Source organism: Scardinius erythrophthalmus (assembly GCF_964197995.2).
Source record: "Scardinius erythrophthalmus genome assembly, chromosome: 15".
NCBI classification, from domain to species: Eukaryota; Metazoa; Chordata; class Actinopteri; order Cypriniformes; family Leuciscidae; genus Scardinius; species Scardinius erythrophthalmus.
The window spans coordinates 12,128,026-12,146,130 of record NC_138235.1 but is presented as its reverse complement, the minus strand read 5'-3'; the positions used below and the strand labels follow the sequence as shown (position 1 = coordinate 12,146,130).

The 18,105-nt window shown below is 39.2% G+C and overlaps 1 protein-coding gene across 1 annotated transcript in view; it reads left to right on the top strand.

Annotated features, from left to right (window-relative positions):
* Positions 1–13,080, top strand: part of fndc7b (fibronectin type III domain containing 7b) — a 68,036-nt gene extending 54,956 nt beyond the window's left edge. Inside the window, exons 42-54 of the mRNA XM_081386498.1 lie at positions 102–362; positions 444–704; positions 808–1,065; positions 1,894–2,160; positions 2,621–2,881; positions 4,403–4,663; positions 5,890–6,150; positions 6,874–7,134; positions 7,219–7,479; positions 8,075–8,362; positions 8,614–8,850; positions 10,326–10,391; positions 12,189–13,080. Of these exons, the coding sequence (XP_081242624.1) occupies positions 102–362; positions 444–704; positions 808–1,065; positions 1,894–2,160; positions 2,621–2,881; positions 4,403–4,663; positions 5,890–6,150; positions 6,874–7,134; positions 7,219–7,479; positions 8,075–8,362; positions 8,614–8,850; positions 10,326–10,391; positions 12,189–12,463 (3,218 nt within the window). The 3' untranslated portion in view covers positions 12,464–13,080. The remainder of the gene's footprint in view (positions 1–101; positions 363–443; positions 705–807; positions 1,066–1,893; positions 2,161–2,620; positions 2,882–4,402; positions 4,664–5,889; positions 6,151–6,873; positions 7,135–7,218; positions 7,480–8,074; positions 8,363–8,613; positions 8,851–10,325; positions 10,392–12,188) is intronic.
* The last annotated feature ends 5,025 nt before the right edge of the window (positions 13,081–18,105 follow it).

Genomic DNA, 18,105 nt, shown 5'->3' with positions numbered 1-18,105 from the left:
TTTTCTTTTTTTCTTTTTTTTTTTTTACTGATCTCTGTAGTTTTGGGACATTGCTTTTCAATTATCTCTTTCTGACTTTTCTCTCTCACTCATACGAACAGTACCCTGTCCACCTCAGAGAGTGAAGTCAGATTTGCTCTGTTCTTCAAACTCCGCCCATGTGGAGTGGAATCTCGGTACGGGGGCAGAATCATATGAGGTTCATGCCATCAGCACAGATGGCCAGATGACAGGATGCGACACCACAAATACTTCCTGTGTTGTGCCTAACCTTGTATGCGGTTCTATTTACAACATCAGCGTGCTTGCCATTGGCCACCACTGTAATGTGTCAAAGAGTACAATCACAACACTGTATTCAGGTAGGTGACCTCTAATAAAGTCTTCCATCTTCCACCGCAATTGTACAATGACCCAAATATCAATTCCCATTTTTTCCCCAGTGCCATGTGTTCCCAACCAGATTCAGGCCAACCTGAGCTGTGCATCTGGTGTGGTTGATGTGTCCTGGCAGCCTAGCAGAGGAGCTTTCTCTTACACTGCTGTCGCTCAGGGCAGCGGGGGCTTTGCTTCATCATGCAACAGCACCAACACCACATGTGCGTTCACTAATCTACTGTGTGGACTCACATTCAGCATCAGCGTGTCTGCCTCCGACGACAGGTGTACCAGCACACAGAGTCAAAGCGTAGGGCTGGACACAGGTAGGATGACTGTACACACAATTTACAGATATCATCTTGAAATAAATGTTTTTTGTCCATTCCTATCATTACATTTATGATCTTCTTGTTTGCAACTGAACAGTTCCATGTAAGCCACAGGGAATCACCACTGAAATTGAGTGTGGCAGCCACACAGGTGTTGTGTCATGGGAACAAGGAGAGCACGTTGCCTCCTACCTGGTCCTTGCATCTAGTCCAGATGGGCACCAAACACATTGCAGCAGTCCCACCTCCAGCTGCAAATTAGACAAACTGCATTGTGGCCAAGCCTACAACCTTACAATCACTGCTCAGGACAGCCATTGTGACAGCAAAAATGCCCTTTCAACATTACAGTCAGGTTAGGAATTTTCCCATAATACTCTTTTATTATGCATGCAAATGCAATCACACAAATGGATAAAATGTTATTCAATGGAAGCACTGTGCCACTTTTAGATCTATTGACAGTGGAGATGTGTTATATGTGACAGTATAGATGTGTTATCGCCCCTATACACTCATTTACTATTCCCTGCATTACTCCAATAATATAGTCCACTTGAAGGAGTAAATGAAAATGAGTGAAATCGGACACTGAGTGCCAGAAGAGCTGCTGCTTTTGCATAGTTTATGCTTGCTGTTTAATAATAATCATTTGAAACTTAGCAAACTGGCAGCTCCAGTAGTAATAAAAAGATTTCTCATGAACTCTGTCATGGAAACTATGTATAAACCTTAATTAAACAATTTAATAGTCAATTAAAAAAGGAATTTATACCTGTATGATATTATGCTGTAGCCACATTGGACCAGCGGTTTGTAAAATGGATGGATGGATGATTCAGCTGCAGGCGCCGCCTTCTGGTCAGACGCGGGAATTCGTCCGGCATGTGACCCTCACAGTGCATTATGGGTATTCTCTAGCCATTGAGTGTACATCAGTTGTACACTCCTTATTGCGGTGCATTATGGGATTGAATGAGTGCACTCAAAGTCCACTATGGTTTCGGACACCACTACAAATGGCTGTTCCCTCAAGTAGTGTCCTATTTAAGGGTATAGGGGCGATTTCGGACACAGCCTAGCTTTACTGACGTGATCGGCTGATGTCAGATGTCTGTCTTTGTTGACACACCCAAATGAACTTCACTATGCATTAATGCCTCATCTTCCTCCTCTTCCTCAGTTCCATGTACACCTATCAACGTGCAAGCATCTCTCGTTTGCCTGTCTAACTCTGCGGCTGTTACGTGGCAAAGTGCCGGTGGGGCGCTGTCCTACCAGGCTGAGGGCATCAGTGTAGATGGCACCCACACGGCCAACTGTAGCAGCAGCGGCACGACTCACTGCAACCTGGAGCATCTGCTCTGCGGACGCACATATAATGTTTCTGTGCTGTCTATGGACCTTGCATGCCGCAGTGAAGGGAGTTTGTTCACACAAGTGCAAACTGGTGAGTAGCACACTAAGATTGTTAAAATGCACAGTATATGTTGAAGGTGATGTGTGATTTTTTTTTTCTTTTCTTTTTTAAGTAAGCCATTTGTTGGTTGATTTTTTTTTTTTGTAAACCATGAGTCTCCAGCCCTGCTGCTGCTTCATGCAGAGTTTAGCACCAACCCGAATCAAACACACCTGAACCAGCAATTAAATGTGTTCGAGGTTACCTGGAAATTACAGGCAGGTGTGTTGGAGCCGGGTTGGAACTGAATTCTTCAATAAGGTCACTCTCCAGTAGAAGGGTTGGAAACCCCTAGTGTAAACACTGTGGCACTTTCAAAGCAGCCATTTCACTACACTTTAGCAACCCCATAACAACACGGTAACATCCACTAAGAGCACCTTAGCAATGCTAAGAACAGATGAAACCACCATCAAGAACAGATGTATGAAAAGTGCCTTTCTTTTCTTAGCGCCCTGTCCACCTCAGGCCGTTGATGTGCAGGTGAACTGCTCTGCTGGCTCCATGACTGTCACATGGGCAGCCAATCCAGATGCAGAATCTTTCCATGTGAGAGCAGTGACCAGTGAAGGAGCTTTCCTGTCATGTGATTCCACTAGCACGAGCTGTTCAATCGCTGGCTTGCCATGTGGACAGTCATATTCGATCACTGTGACGTCTGTCAGGGGTGGCTGTGAGAGCCAGCCCAGCTCTGCTGTCAATGTTTCCTCAGGTAACGTTTCACGACAGCACAAAATCACCATTAAAACCACCGATATAGCATGCAGATATTAGTGAAGCTCAGATCATGGTTATATCCGCGGATAATCTGTGAGCTCGGGCGGGGCAAGTAATAAAAAATAACCTTCTGAATTAACTACGGTTGGATGAGATAAATCATTAATGATGGAAATATTAACGTGTTTAAAGCAAGCGGCTCCGCCCACTTTGGGCTTCAAAAACGCTCTTCAGAAAACTGCGGGTGACGTCACGGACACTACGTCCATATTTTTTTTACAGTCTATGGTTTAAAGCTTAATGTTTAGTCAGGCACTAATTTGCAGACTCTCATTAAGCTACGCAGTTGAAGGGCAAATCATATCCGAGAGAAATTTCAAAAAAGGAGAATTAAAAACTAAAGAAAGGAAATAAAATTACAATATGTGGGCATTTTAGTAAAGTAGCTTGTTATCCAGGACAAATCAAGAGCTGAGTATGATGGGCCTGAATGTAACAGCTGTATGTCAATAAACTAAAACATTTGCTTATATCCAGCCTTTGCTTGGGCTGGACATATTAAATTGCTTGTGTGAGTGTGTTCGGGATGTTACAGTGATGAAAACAGTGACATTCCAGTTGAAGTTTTAAAAAGGAAATGTAATTTTACTTCAAATAAATGTCCATTTAAAAGCAGCCTTCTTCAGTGTAACAGGCATATGTTACCATATCATCACGCCTAACACTGAGAATTAGAACAATTTTATTGTGACGATCGGGTGGGAGTCGGATGATTTATTTTTAACAGTGGATTCGGGTGACAGAGATGATCTGCACATCTCTAGCAGATATATACATAAAATGATTTAATGGCAGCACACAATGTACATAGATATCAGCTCACGTTACGAGGCCAAATACCAACTGATTAATTCATCCTTGTAACCTGTACAGTACATACAGATTCCCTAAAGGGACATGGTCATGGAAAAAATACAGTATGAGATGGGAGGAAATAATATATGTCAATGCTTTTGCGTTCTCTCCCAAAAGTTTTGCAGTTTTCAAAGTTCCTTTAAGACAAGTAATTTCACTCGGCGGCCATCTTTGAAACACCTCTCGGGCGGCAAGTGCAGCTCCTGTCTCTTTGAATGGGGAAACATCAAATTTTCCAAAACTGTTCGCCAAGCTTACAATTAAATTTCATATTTGATATGACCAATTAAATCTGACAACAACTGTCACTCGTCTGACAGTCTGACGGTCTAACGGCTGCAGTGACACGATGACTTTACCAATTGCCGACTGGCTCTTTCTTAGAAGCTGGAACTTATTCCGCCATACTGAGCATTGCACTTTTCCCCATTCAAAACAATATGAGTGACGCATCTTGTGTAATTCTATAGTCTTTGACCATATGTACTGTACTGTCACAGACAATACAGAAAACTGCTGTTAATTTTTACTGCAAAGGATGTCTTTGTGGAAATGCTTATTGATTCTAGCAAGCTAACAGATCGTATTTGCATGTCTTTAGCTCCCTGTGTTCCGCAAGGAGAGGCAGGAAACCTGGACTGCGTTACGAACTCAGCCTGGGTCACGTGGTTACAAGCAATGGGGGCGGAGTCTTACTCTGTCCTGGCAGTGGAAAGGGGCGGAGCTAATTCCAGCTGCTCAGCTTCAGTTCTGCACTGCAATGTTCCCGACCTGCAGTGTGGAGCCACGTACACCTTCCACATCACTGCGGAGAATTCATTCTGCCGAAGCGGACCCAGCAAAACCTTCCAGATTCAGACAGGTGCAAACACACTCAAACACCCTAGTCTTCCATCTGGTGCTCTTCGCGTGTCGGACAAAAATGACCGCTAATTATTTTATTTTTTGGCAATTAAATGAATGTAAAATATTTTAGTTTAATAATTGTTTTATTATTATACCTTTATTTAACCAGGAGGTCCCATTGAGATTCAGAATCTCTTTTACAAGAGAGACCTGGCCAAGGTAGCACCAAATCACAACAAATGCATACATAACAAACACCAAATTACATTTTCACGTTAAAAGAAGTACAAAATGTTAAAAATAAAAATATAAAACACAATGAGACTCTTAGGAAAAACAAGAACATCACAACACTCTTTACAGTAGTTTTAAATTCATTTATGGACATAAGGGTTTCTAAATTTAGTTCTTTTTGTAGATTATTCCACCCCCAAGGTGCTAAATAAGAAAAAGCAGTTTTTCCCAATTCGGTTGTAACTCGTGGCACATTAAAAAGCAACCACTTTGAGGAGCGTAGCTGATAGGTACCAGAGCAAACAGAGAGGAGGTTACAGAGGTAAGATAATGTTTTTTATTTAATATTTTTAGGGGACTTTTTTTTTATACTAAATTATATTTACGCTGTATTTATAATCCATTTGTTCACTTTTTGAGCATAAACCTGAAAATTCCAACTTAAACTGTCGTAAATCTTGAATGCTTTAGACGAGCACAGACTGAAGTTTGATCTCTTTTCAGATACGACACTTGGCAGATTATTGCTGAAGTGAAAAAAGTTACAAACTTGAACTTAAAAAATGTGTGTATTGTTATGAATAATGCACAAAAATACTATTTAATTTTTATATGAAATATATACTTTTCAAAATCAACGTTTTACACTAAAAACTGGAAGAAAGTTGACAAAAGTTTTCACTTGATAAAATTCGTCTCCTATTCATTTCCATTGCGGACATTTTGTACATTTTTACAGGACCATTTAAACTTTTCGAATCATGTCCATTTGTGTGTGTGTGTGTGTTCACATGGCAAGTGCCAAAACCTTTACCAAGTTTCATACCATTCCAATGAAGTAAAAAAAAAATTTTCGTTTAAACCAACCGAAGAGCACCAGAGGGTTAAATATTCTGATTGTTACCCCTGGGGCTTTCAAGCTACATCCACTAACTGTCCGAGTCTGTGTTGTCTGTCTGTCTTCCTGGCGGTCTGTCAGTTTCTGATCTCTGTCTTGTCTGTCCGCAGCTCCATGTGCTCTCAACTCCATCACTGCACATACGGACTGTTTCAGCAGCAATATAACCGTTAGCTGGCAGCCGAATGAAGTATCCTCCTTCTATGTGGCCACAGCTGAAGGTCATGACCAAAGCATGTTGATGTGCAACAGCACAAGCACGTCCTGTGACCTCACCGGAGCGAAGTGTGGAATGCAGTACACCATTATAATCTCTGCGTCCTCCGACAAATGCAGCAGCTTGCGGAGTCCCCCTCTTAAGATGAACACAGGTACACATTAAAGGAGTAGTTCACTTTAAAATGAAGATTAGCCTATGATTTACTCACCCTCAAGCCATTCAAGGTGTATATGACTTTCTTCTTTCAGACGAATACAATCGGTGTTATATTAATAAACACCCTGACTCTTCCGAGCTTTATAATGGCAATGGATTGCAACCATCAGTTCAAAGTTATGAGCTTGTATCCATATACATATTCAACATGTTACAAAGTAAAGTTCTTCCGGCCAAACGAATGTACTACTTGTGTCTAAAATGCAACTTACGCAACTTGTGACGTCAGAACATGGAGTAAATATCAGCAGTACGTCACATTACTCGCATAAGTTGCGCTTTAGACTTAAGTTGAATCAGTATGTTCGTTGACCGGAAGCTATTTTACTTTATAAAGTTTTAAATATGGATATTTTTCTCACACAAACTCATTGCTTCGCTTTAGAAGGCCTTTATTAACCCCCCGGATCCGTGTGGATTCCTTTTATAATGAATGGATGCACTTTTTTGAGCGTCAAACTGTTGGTTGCAATCAACTGCCATTATAAAGCTCGGAAGAGCCAGGATATTTTTTATATAACTCTGATTGTATTCGTCTGAAAGAAGAAAGTCATATACACCTAGAATGGCTTAGAGTAAGTCATGGGGTAATTGATTGAGATTTGAGAGCTACATCAAATCTGCATAATTCACACCCACCCATTTAATTCTCTTACAGCACCTTGTGTTCCTCAAAATGTAACAACGAATCCGGTGTGTGACACAAACGGAATGGTGGCGTCATGGTCACCCTCTCTGGTGGCCGAGTCGTACTCGCTCACGGCCAACGGTGGAGACGGAGATGTGCGAACCTGCAGAAGCACCACGAACAACTGCACCCTGCTTCACTTGCACTGCGGACAGATTTACAACGTTAGCATAACTGCTTCGGCTGGAAACTGCACCAGTTTGGCCAGCCAGCAGGTCCCCTTCCATACTGGTGAGACCACACATTGGCTCTAAATGAAAAGCATTATGTTTTGGCTTGAAATCTGTGACATACTGTATTCCTTCTGGTCTATAGTGCCCTGTGAGCCACAGAACATGAGTGTAGCAGTGCAGTGTGACACCAGGACTGCCACACTCTCCTGGGGGGAGAGCCAAGGTTCGCTGAAGTACTTTACATGGGCCCAAACCATGGATGGGAACACACTTCGCTGCGACACCACGGGCACTTCATGTAGCCTCCGAGGATTGACTTGTGGGACATTGTACAACTTCACAGCGCAGGCTTCAGATGGGACCTGCAACAGCTCCGTCACTGCGCCAATCCAGAGGGGAGCAGGTACACGACCAGATATGTCGGAGAATGTTTAGCTGTTTATCTCAAGAATATACAATATAAAACAAAACTTTAATGTGTGTTTTAGTAGGATATTTACATTTCTACAAGAAATTATATTTTGCATAAGGAAAATTACATTTCCTTGCGTTCTTGTGATGATATTTTCAGTCAAGTTGTTTTTTTATATCATATTTCAATGTAACAATAATTGGTGTAATTATATTAGTAATAAGTGCACGTTCAATGTACTTATAGTGTACTTGCCCACAAAAGTACTGAGTAATGTAAAGTAACTACATGGGTTAAGTTAAGGTTTAGAGTTAAAACCTAGTTATTACCCAGTTATGTTTCATCACTACAATAAGTACATAGTATGTTCATGCGAAACAGGACTGTGAAATAAAGTGCTATGTTTTCTTTTCATATTTTCGATTGATTTTTATTCCAGTTTTTGTCATTTTAGTACTTCAAGTTAAACTTACAAAACTTCTCATTTTAGTTTGTTTATTAATTTCAGGTTTATTTTAATGTAATAGTTTTGCTTTTAGTTATCAATAATAACACTTAATTAACCCTCTGTTGAACTCTCCTGTAGTCCCATGTCCTCCTGCCACCGTGCGGGTGAGACCCCATCTGATGGGCGATGCCACTCTAATCAGGGTCTCCTGGAGTTTCGTGGACTGTCCTAACGTCACGTACCTGGTGCAGGTGACCGGCCAAATCCAAGACAACCCTCAGTCCAAAATGGACGTGTCATCCTATTGGACAAACGACAACTACTTTGAATTTCCTGTGCCCTGTAGCACCCCGTACAATGTGACGGTCCTTGCAAAAAACTCAGCTGGGGTCAGCAGACCATCTCAGGCTGTTACTGGTGTCACAGGTACCAGACGACAATTATTATTTTTTTTTTTTTACCTCTGTTAAAAAAGTTGAAATGCATCTAAAAAGTCTAAGGCAGATGGATTTCTGAATAATGATGCCATATCAATAATTGTCAAGCCAAGATACTAAAGACAGTGTATAGTAAATAAAAACAGACCTTCTCTGGCAAAGAAAATGCCCCATTTCAAGATAACTCTACTTGTATAGAATATTTTCTTACTTGGTCTATTACTTTGTTTTCTCCTTCAGTGCCCTGTCCGCCGATGAACGTCACCTTCACGGGTGATAATTCCTCCGCCACAGTGGCCTGGATGTCGTCAGTTCTTAGCACAGGATACAAGGTTTACCAGCTGCGCCCTGACGGCCAGGTGCCTGTCTGTCTCACCTCTAACCTCAGCTGTCAGGTCTCGGGCCTGCTGGCCTCTAATGTGGCTGTGACGGCCTGGAACGGTGCCGGAGAGAGTCTTGCCTCTAGAGTTATTACTGGTAAGAAGAAATACAGACATGTGCAATATATATAAATATTGCAGTGCAATATTTGACCGGAGAGGTAATGATTGTTATTATAGTCAGTTACGGTTAGTTAGATCTAGCATTCTGCCCGATTTCAATTAGACACAGAAATAAAGTAGTGCGTAAGATTACATTTATTTAAATTAATAAATTATAGCATTTATTTGAATTAAATATCGAGCGAGAGAGAGATACAGAGAGAGGGATACAGAGAAATACAGAGAGAGGGAGAGGGAGAGAGAGAGAGAAATACAGAGAGAGATAGAGAGAGATACAGAGAGAGAGAGAGAGAGAAAGAAATACAGAGAGAGATGCGCGTGTGAATTAGCCGATCTCTGTCTGCTCAGCGTCTCTCTCTACAAACAATTAAGCTGTGAGTTTAATTACTTTAAAACCAGTAGAAAATATAAAGTATTCTCGTTTCAGTAGCAAAGCTATTTATTACTATAAGTCACGGAGCAGCGTTAATTTATTATCAATATATCATCGGAACAATGTTTTGAGGTGTGGTAACCACAGTATAAGCTGATTAATTGACTCCGGTCCGATGAATTATCAAAAAATAATGCACACCTGAGGTGTAAAGGCCATGAGTGACCTCCTCGGTGTGCATTTTTTTCTAATAATTGAACTTCCTGTCGTCAATTATTCCTTACTTGTTTCCAGGGGCACGTTAAGATAACCAGAGGCCCCTGGGCTACAGCATTACAGTAGGCCCCCTACCCCAGATCATTTGTTTTTAGCATTCTGCCAATTATGTCGGAATTTATCTTGTCGGTACACCAGTTAACACAACACAGTGTGTATGCTTCATAAAAATATGGGTCATATACTGTATAGGTGAATATGCAAATTCACTCTTTGCCAGTAGGTGGCGCTTGTGCAAGAGCAGGAGCAGGTTGCATAAACAAAGCAGCGCTGCGCTTATAAACACTTCATCATTATAGGCATTATACAGAGTTAATATGAAAAGAAAATGCCATCAAGAAATTCCTGGCCGAAATGCGTTTACAGGAAGGCTATCGTTCCATGATATTAAAAACCATAAATTCAACAACAGTAGATCAAAACAAACGGTTGTGATTCCTGAAAATTTGCGGGTGTGCAAGTTTGTTTCTAGAATCCTGCTCTCCCTGATGGAAACTCCTGTTTATACAAATTATTAAAAATATAGGCCCCTCCCGAGGGTAGGCCCCTGGGCTTCAGCCCATGGAAGACTGTGTGTTAATGAATCCTCTCAGTCAATCAGAATTGAGCATTCAGACAGACCATGGTATAATTATTTTTAAGGAACAGAGAAAATTGGCAACTATTTTCAGCGGAAGCTGACCTTAACTGTTATTTAAACAATACATATTACTTTAAATAAGTGCATATTTCACAGGTACATCTTTATTTAATCTTGCATATGCAGAATGAAATGATGTATTAACACAAATCTTTTACAGGCCAAACCTTAAACCGTCGGAAGAGAAATCTGAAATATGCGAGGATGAATGCAGCACTGACTCCTGGTGAGATGAACTACAGACACATTCACAGCTTACTGCACAATAATTAAGAGCCGTTTGGATACACAGAGCAATTTATAAAAATTATTATATAAAATATACAGTATGGTAACACTTTATTTTAGTGTCCATGTTACATGTAGGCTACTTTGTAGAACATTTTACATATTATATAGTAATAACAGTAAATTATGCATACTTCCATGAAACTTACCCTAAACGAAACTCTATTCCTACATGTTGTTAATTAATATTACTCAGTACTTAAAAGTATAAATGTGTAATAACACTGTACAATTACACAGGAACAAGGACACCATAAAATAAAGTGTAACCAAATATATACATATATACAAGACTTTAGTTGTATATATTAGTTGAGGATGAGAATTGATTTTCATAAAGTCTAAGGTGGGCGACAAAAACATATTCATGGCAAAAAATAATTAATTAGATCCTCTTTATAGAATATTGTGATACAGTGTTTTAAAAAATCACCATAAAGGCAGTGCAACAATATATATACATATATATATAGACATAGACATATATATATATATATATATAGACATAGATATAGATATAGACATATATATTATTGTGGTGAAATTAGGGCTGTCAAAGTTAGCGCGTTAATAACGCGTTAACGCAAAATCATATTAACGGCACTAATTTTTTTAACGCGCGATTAACGCAGCGCGTATTTTCTGTTTGACCCGTGGCCCAACCCCTAGTTGGAGAAATGGAGATACACAGTGTTGCTAACTTAGCGACATTGCAGATCCCTTTAGCGATTTTTTTCCCTTCAACAAAGCGCCCAAACCTTATTTAGTTTCTGAGAATCTCCCGGTACCGCCGGTACTGCTATCCCAGCACGCGCGCGCGCCTCTCTCTCTCTCTCGCGCGCTCTCTCTCTCGCTCTCTCTCTCTCTCTCTCTCTCTCTCTGCGTCTCGCGCGGAGGAGCAGCTCTTTAATTCACAGATATTATGTTGCTTCTCTAATTTTACAAGTATAGCCGAAATCAGAGCACAGATATTGTCTTTATCTTATGTGTATTTGATTTCACCAGACGACGGCTCGATTATCAGAATTTTTGTGCAGATTAACTTAACATCTTAGAAGGAAGAGCTGGTTATGTCTTAATGGGTCGCGTTTCAGTCACCTTTTCAAATCCATTCCGTTGACAACAGAAACAGTAAAATATACCAATGAAAGCATTTTTATTGAGAATTTTGCTTCATCAAAATGGGCACAGAGAGAGACAAACTACAATGTAATAATAAATAATTAATGTAGCCTACATTTAGCATTTTTAGAAGAGCTGCCCCTGTCATGCAAAAATCTAAACATGTTTGTGTTAGTAAATTGCTCAGTGCAAAGAAAGAGAAGTAATGGTAACCTGGCATTTTTTTGTTCTTTCTACATGTCTAATAGACATGAACAAGTTCTTTGAAAAACATCTATGACCTTTGAAACATGTCTCCTCCTTATGCTCTATATTGACTATGGTTTCAATAATAAACATACATTTGCATAAAGCATCTATTTATCCATGCCCACATTGATTAGAGTATTACAAACTTGAAAAGTATTAATTTAAGGAACATTTAGAACAAATAAAAAAACGTGCGATTAAATGCGATTAATCGCGAGTTAACTCATGACAATCATGCGATTAATCGCGATTAAAAATTTTAATCGATTGACAGCCCTAGGTGAAATGTTTCCTGGACATGTTCTTATAGCATTATATAGCAAACTGAAGTCACATATTTAATCAGATGCTGTTGCCTCTACAGACCAGCTGTCCATCCCTGAGGTGAAGGTTGCTCATGTGACAGGACAGTCACTGCAGGTCGAGTGGTCTCAGGTGACAGGGGCGGATTCCTACACTCTGATCCTAACGGAGGACACCCCGTCTCTGCCTGCGGAGGAGGTCCTGTCCGTGTACAAGACTCAGATCGCTACAGTTACTGACCTAAAACCTGCAACACGTTACTGTGTCGTCGTGTCTGCCAAACACGACAGCAACCAGAGCGCCTATTCCCAGCCTTTGTGTGTCACCACTGAGTAAACTGGCCTTGCCGTGTGGACTGTACAGGAATGTAGATACAAAACCAACAGAAGCGGCGTTCAGTTCTCCTGAACTAGCATCTTCTCTTTCTTATGTTCCATGATCACTATGAAAAAGAAAACAAAATCAGCCTATTTGTCCTATCAGAAAATCTAAACAAATCATTGACTGATTGTCTCCTTAACTAATCCTTTCTAATTAACAAATTACAAAATTTCTGTGATGTAATATCTAATATATAACCATTTCTGTTGATTGAAAAGCAAAGAGAAGGTCACTTAAAATTAAGAATAGATGTGAAGAATACATCGATCGACCGTAGAAACATTGTAACTCCTAGTTTTTTAAGAAAGTTTTGCATTTATCTTAAAAAGTACTTTTCTGTAACCAGATCATACAATGATTCAATCTTTATGTAGTTAGATCAAATAAATGGTTAATTTATCAAGCATTATTTTACATTGTAAGCACTATATTACATTGTATTTTCTATCTGATGTATACAACTTGCATAGCTTTGTTAACAATCTGCATAAGTACTTTTATACAAAAAGCCATATGAAAGAATTAAAGTCTGTGAATCAAAACTTCAAACATTTTGGTTCAAATGAAGAGCCAAGCGATGTACTTCATCTTTTCTTTTAATCCCCCGTTATAAAGCAACATGCTTTTCTTATTCTAAAATCATGTTGCATGATTTTTTTTTAACAATCTGGAATCAAGATATCACCCCATTCATGCCTTGATTCGATCATCGTCCTGGCGAAATTTTCAAGTATTATTAATTTTTTGAAAAACCTACTTTAGCGAACTAGTCCTAGGTTTTTGGCCCGGTCAGAACCAAACAAGTGCAGCAAGATTCTCTGGAGTCTGTTTGTCAACAGTTATCAAAAACAAGTCGAAATTTCGATTCATTGGCCCTCATTTATCAATCTTGCGTAGAAACGGGCGTATATATTGGCGTAAGATTATGCTTACACTCTTCTCATCGCCTGATTTATGAAGCTGTGCGTACCTTTGAAATTCTGGTGTACGCAATACCTGCCCTTGATAAATGCCGCGGCTGAAATCGATCGTCATTAGAATAACACGCCCCTATATATTCAAGTCTCCGCTCCCCCCACGCCCTCATTTTACGCCATGGACACACGGAAGACGGCAAATTAAAGAGAAACTTCTTTGAGAAAGAGAAAGCGAAACCAGGGAAGTGGAAAGAAACAAAATTGATTTCTAGATTTTTATTATTAATGACGCTTATTGTTATTTAGAAGAAGAATGTCGTTATTATTATTTGTATTATTATTATTTAAAAGAAGAAGAATGGCATTTTTATTATTTTGTCAGTCTGAATTATTTTTTTGGTCATTGAAAGCCTTTCATTACTAAACCCAATCCGTGCATACCTGCCGGGCCTAACCCTGGCCTAACCATCGTTTCAAAGAATAGTACAACGGTGAACGCGTCGAGTATAAACGCCTCGTCCGTTTGGGGAGGTGCGCGCGCAGTCTGCGGAGACTCGCGCTGCGGAGCCAGGCGAAAGTATAAACAAGGCTTGAAACGTCAGGTAAAGCGCACAGGCTCGCAACCTAAGGAATACATATGCCTACAATTCAAATGCTTTGGTAAAGTCACACAAATTAAACATTGAATTCCATGTTGCACAAAAATAAACACTGAAGTTTATAATTACTATGTTGTTGTTTTTTTACAGTGGGTCATATTATATTATATCTTTTAGTTTGTCAGTGCGTTTTGTGGTGTTAGGAATTGTTTTTTTGCGCATTCCCGCACTCAAAACGTGCGTACACCACCTCCTGAGCTGGCGTAGGATTTGAGCGTGCCGTACGCCAACGTCCATATTGATAAATCTCAAAGTCAACGTGGTTTTGGGTGTAGCCTACGCCAGGTGTACGCTGAAAATTTGGTGTATGCACTTTTGATAAATGAGGGCCATTGTCTCTAAGAGCCGCCAAAATGTTAACATTTTTAACTTTTACTAAAATTACTATTACTTGTGAACAAAATGAGATATTTTCACCAAACTCGACTCGCATATGTTAGAGCTCATTCTGTGGTCGCGTGAAAAAGCATGTGGCGAGTGGCGACTGGCCACTAGGTGGCACTATAACATGGAAAAAAAACATAAACATGGCTATAACTACACAACCCTAAGCCTGATATACTTGAAAATGCAGTGTCTTTGTCCAAAGTGCCATAATTGTCTTTGAGGACATAGGCGTATGAAGATAAAATTATGCCATAAAGTATTGCATGCGCAGGGTAAGATTTGTGAAAGTGTACATAAGTTTGCAAGCGTAAATTAAATTTGCATGCGCAAGAGAAGATTTGTAAAGGTGTAAATCGCCTTTCAAGTGTAAGAAAAAAATATTTGCAGCATTTCACTGTTATTCGTAAGTGTAATTCATGTATTGTGAAGCTGCAGCTTCATGCTAACGCAAAATAAATATGATCTGTATTCCTCTGACTTCCATTTTTCCGCGCTTACACTTTTGGCACGGTTTTTACGCTCAAATACGGCCAAAAGTATTGCAGGCCCGTGAACAGCAATTTGCGACCGAAAACAACAGAGTTAGGAACTGCAAAACAGATTCACTGCATAAAATCAAACTTTGTGTAAAAAAATAAACTGTTGCAAATGTCTAAATGTGTGCATAGGGCAACAAAGTTACCGAAATAACCCGATTTGTACAGTTACGTCTTTCTTTTACCTGCGCTTCCAGTTTTGGCACGATTCTCTCACTCACTGAGTTTTGCAAGCGCGAAGAGGAGGGCGGGACCACCTTCATCATTTAGCCAATCAGATGAGCTTCTCGCTGACTCTAGGTTTACTCTTATCTGATTGGTTCAATAAACACGCCAGTCACCAGAACACATCTTTATCTTCATTTGGCTCAGAAACCTTCTGGTTGCCGAAATGGTACTTTTAATGCACACATACATGTTAAATAAATAGATAAATAGATAGATAAATAAATAAATAAATAAATAAGTCATGATTGCTTAATAACCTGTGCATCATTAGGCTGATTAAAGCTGACTAACATTCATACTGAATTTCAAGCTGGTGTTAACGTTACTGGATTGAAATGTGATATATTATATAGGCTAATCTGTTACACCACTGAGCAGATGTTAAACTTTACAATCAAAACATTTAATACCCATTCTTTATGTAATAATACAATTCTGATGCAGTTTTTTTCACATCATGTCTCTGTTCGTGGCATTTAACACTCAATTACATATTTTGAAATATTGTCTTGGTAGCACTGTCAATATTGATTCTGACTTAGTGATTACTTTCGTGTGACTGATCAAGCTATTATATGTAGCTAGTATAAATAACAAAATGCTTTCTCTGTGTCCAGATTTGACTGTAATGAAAAACTGATACTAAATCAACATAAACTCAACTTTGACAAAAAGTAACTAATTATGTCTGAATAAAAACCCAGCAACCAGGGAATATACAGCATCTTGATATGTTCATATATAGGGCTATACAGCCATCTAGTGGTTACACGATGGCATTGCAGGTGATAAATGGTGCATAATTTAGAGATGCTCTTAAATACACGAAAAAAATATAATTGTAACATAATAATAGTGGAATCCTCCCAATCAGTAGACAGGTGAAATTATGCATGCAGTAGTTCAGATAAAAAAAAAAAATTCTTAACACACCAGCTCGAAATTCATTATGGACTCATATAGTCATCCTAATGGTGCACAGCTTATTAAGCAATCATGACTTATTTGTTTATTTATTTGTTTATCTATTTATTTAACATGTATGTGTGCATTAAAAGTACCATTTCGGCAACCAGAAGGTTTCTGAGCCAAATGAAGATAAAGATGTGTTCTGGTGACTGGCGTGTTTATTGAACCAATCAGATAAGAGTAAACCTAGAGTCAGCGAGAAGCTCATCTGATTGGCTAAATGATGAAGGTGGTCCCGCCCTCCTCTTCGCGCTTGCAAAACTCAGTGAGTGAGAGAATCGTGCCAAAACTGGAAGCGCAGGTAAAAGAAAGACGTAACTGTACAAATCGGGTTATTTCGGGAACTTTGTTGCCCTATGCACACATTTAGACATTTGCAACAGTTTATTTTTTACACAAAGTTTGATTTTATGCAGTGAATCTGTTTTGCAGTTCCTAACTCTGTTGTTTTCGGTCGCAAATTGCTGTTCACGGGCCTGCAATACTTTTGGCCGTATTTGAGCGTAAAAACCGTGCCAAAAGTGTAAGCGCGGAAAAATGGAAGTCAGAGGAATACAGATCATATTTATTTTGCGTTAGCATGAAGCTGCAGCTTCACAATATATGAATTACACTTACGAGTAACAGTGAAATGCTGCAAATATTTTTTTTCTTACACTTGAAAGGCGATTTACACCTTTACAAATCTTCTCTTGCGCATGCAAATTTAATTTACGCTTGCAAACTTATGTACACTTTCACAAATCTTACCCTGCGCATGCAATACTTTATGGCATAATTTTACCTTCATATTGGCGCACCTCAAAAAAACATGGCTGCCATCGGTCAATGAAGTTTGAGCACCTATTAGACAAGATTAACGGAGGCCTATCGGAAAGAAACTCAGTGGACATGTTTCACTAGAGGAGCCCTAGAGGTCTGCAAGAATTTTGAAAGAAATCGGCCACTAGGTGGCACTAACGAGTTTTACGCCTCTGAATCACGTATGTTTCACACATAGCCTATACACAAAATTCATATTATCTGTTAGATCTCCTCATACTGAACAAATTTGCCTCAAGAACCAAATTGATTGTCTCAATCAAATTGTTCATTGAATATCTGTGATTATCTAAAATAAAACTTACTTTTGCAAACTAGTCCTAGTTTTTTTCCCCTCAAACTCAATACAACCACTGCGGCACAATTCTCGGGACTCTCTAGGTCTAAAATCAAAAATGTTAAACTTTACCCTTTGGATAGCTATATCAGGGTCATTTAGAAAAAGCCTATAAATCCTTAACGAAAACTCTAAACTTCATGATATTAGCACATGCGACATATGATTCTAAACGAGCATGCAAACTTCATTGAGATCGGACCATAGGTGGCTCTATAACTCTTAAAAATAGTCTTTTCCATCTATGATCTAAGTGGTTACATGCTTGCTAAATAAAACATAATATCTTTTTATGCATGTGCTTAAAGGCCTGAAAGCGCTTGATCCAGTTAATTGCTGCTTGCAGCGATATTTAAATCAGTTGTGGGGGAAGAAATCATGATGTTATCATCATTATCTAGCATACTATCTCAGTTTCATTTGTTCTCAATGAGTTGGTCATGGCTAAAAAATGTTTAGCAGTTTTTCCCAGCAAATATGGACAACTAGAGGAATGGCATAGTGTTGCCACAACTAAATTGGGCCATTTTTGTCACAGTGTTTACTAGTCTATATACTTTTCTTCCAATTTAAGCAATATTCAATGAGTTAGTTTAAGGCTAGATTACACTACAAGACATACAGTCTAAACAGATAGAGAGGCATACACTTGCCGTCTCTGTTAATATTTACAGAGAAAAACTGTGCATCACAAAACACTCGCTATAAATATTGTTAAGCCTTTTTAATAAAACCTGGGAAA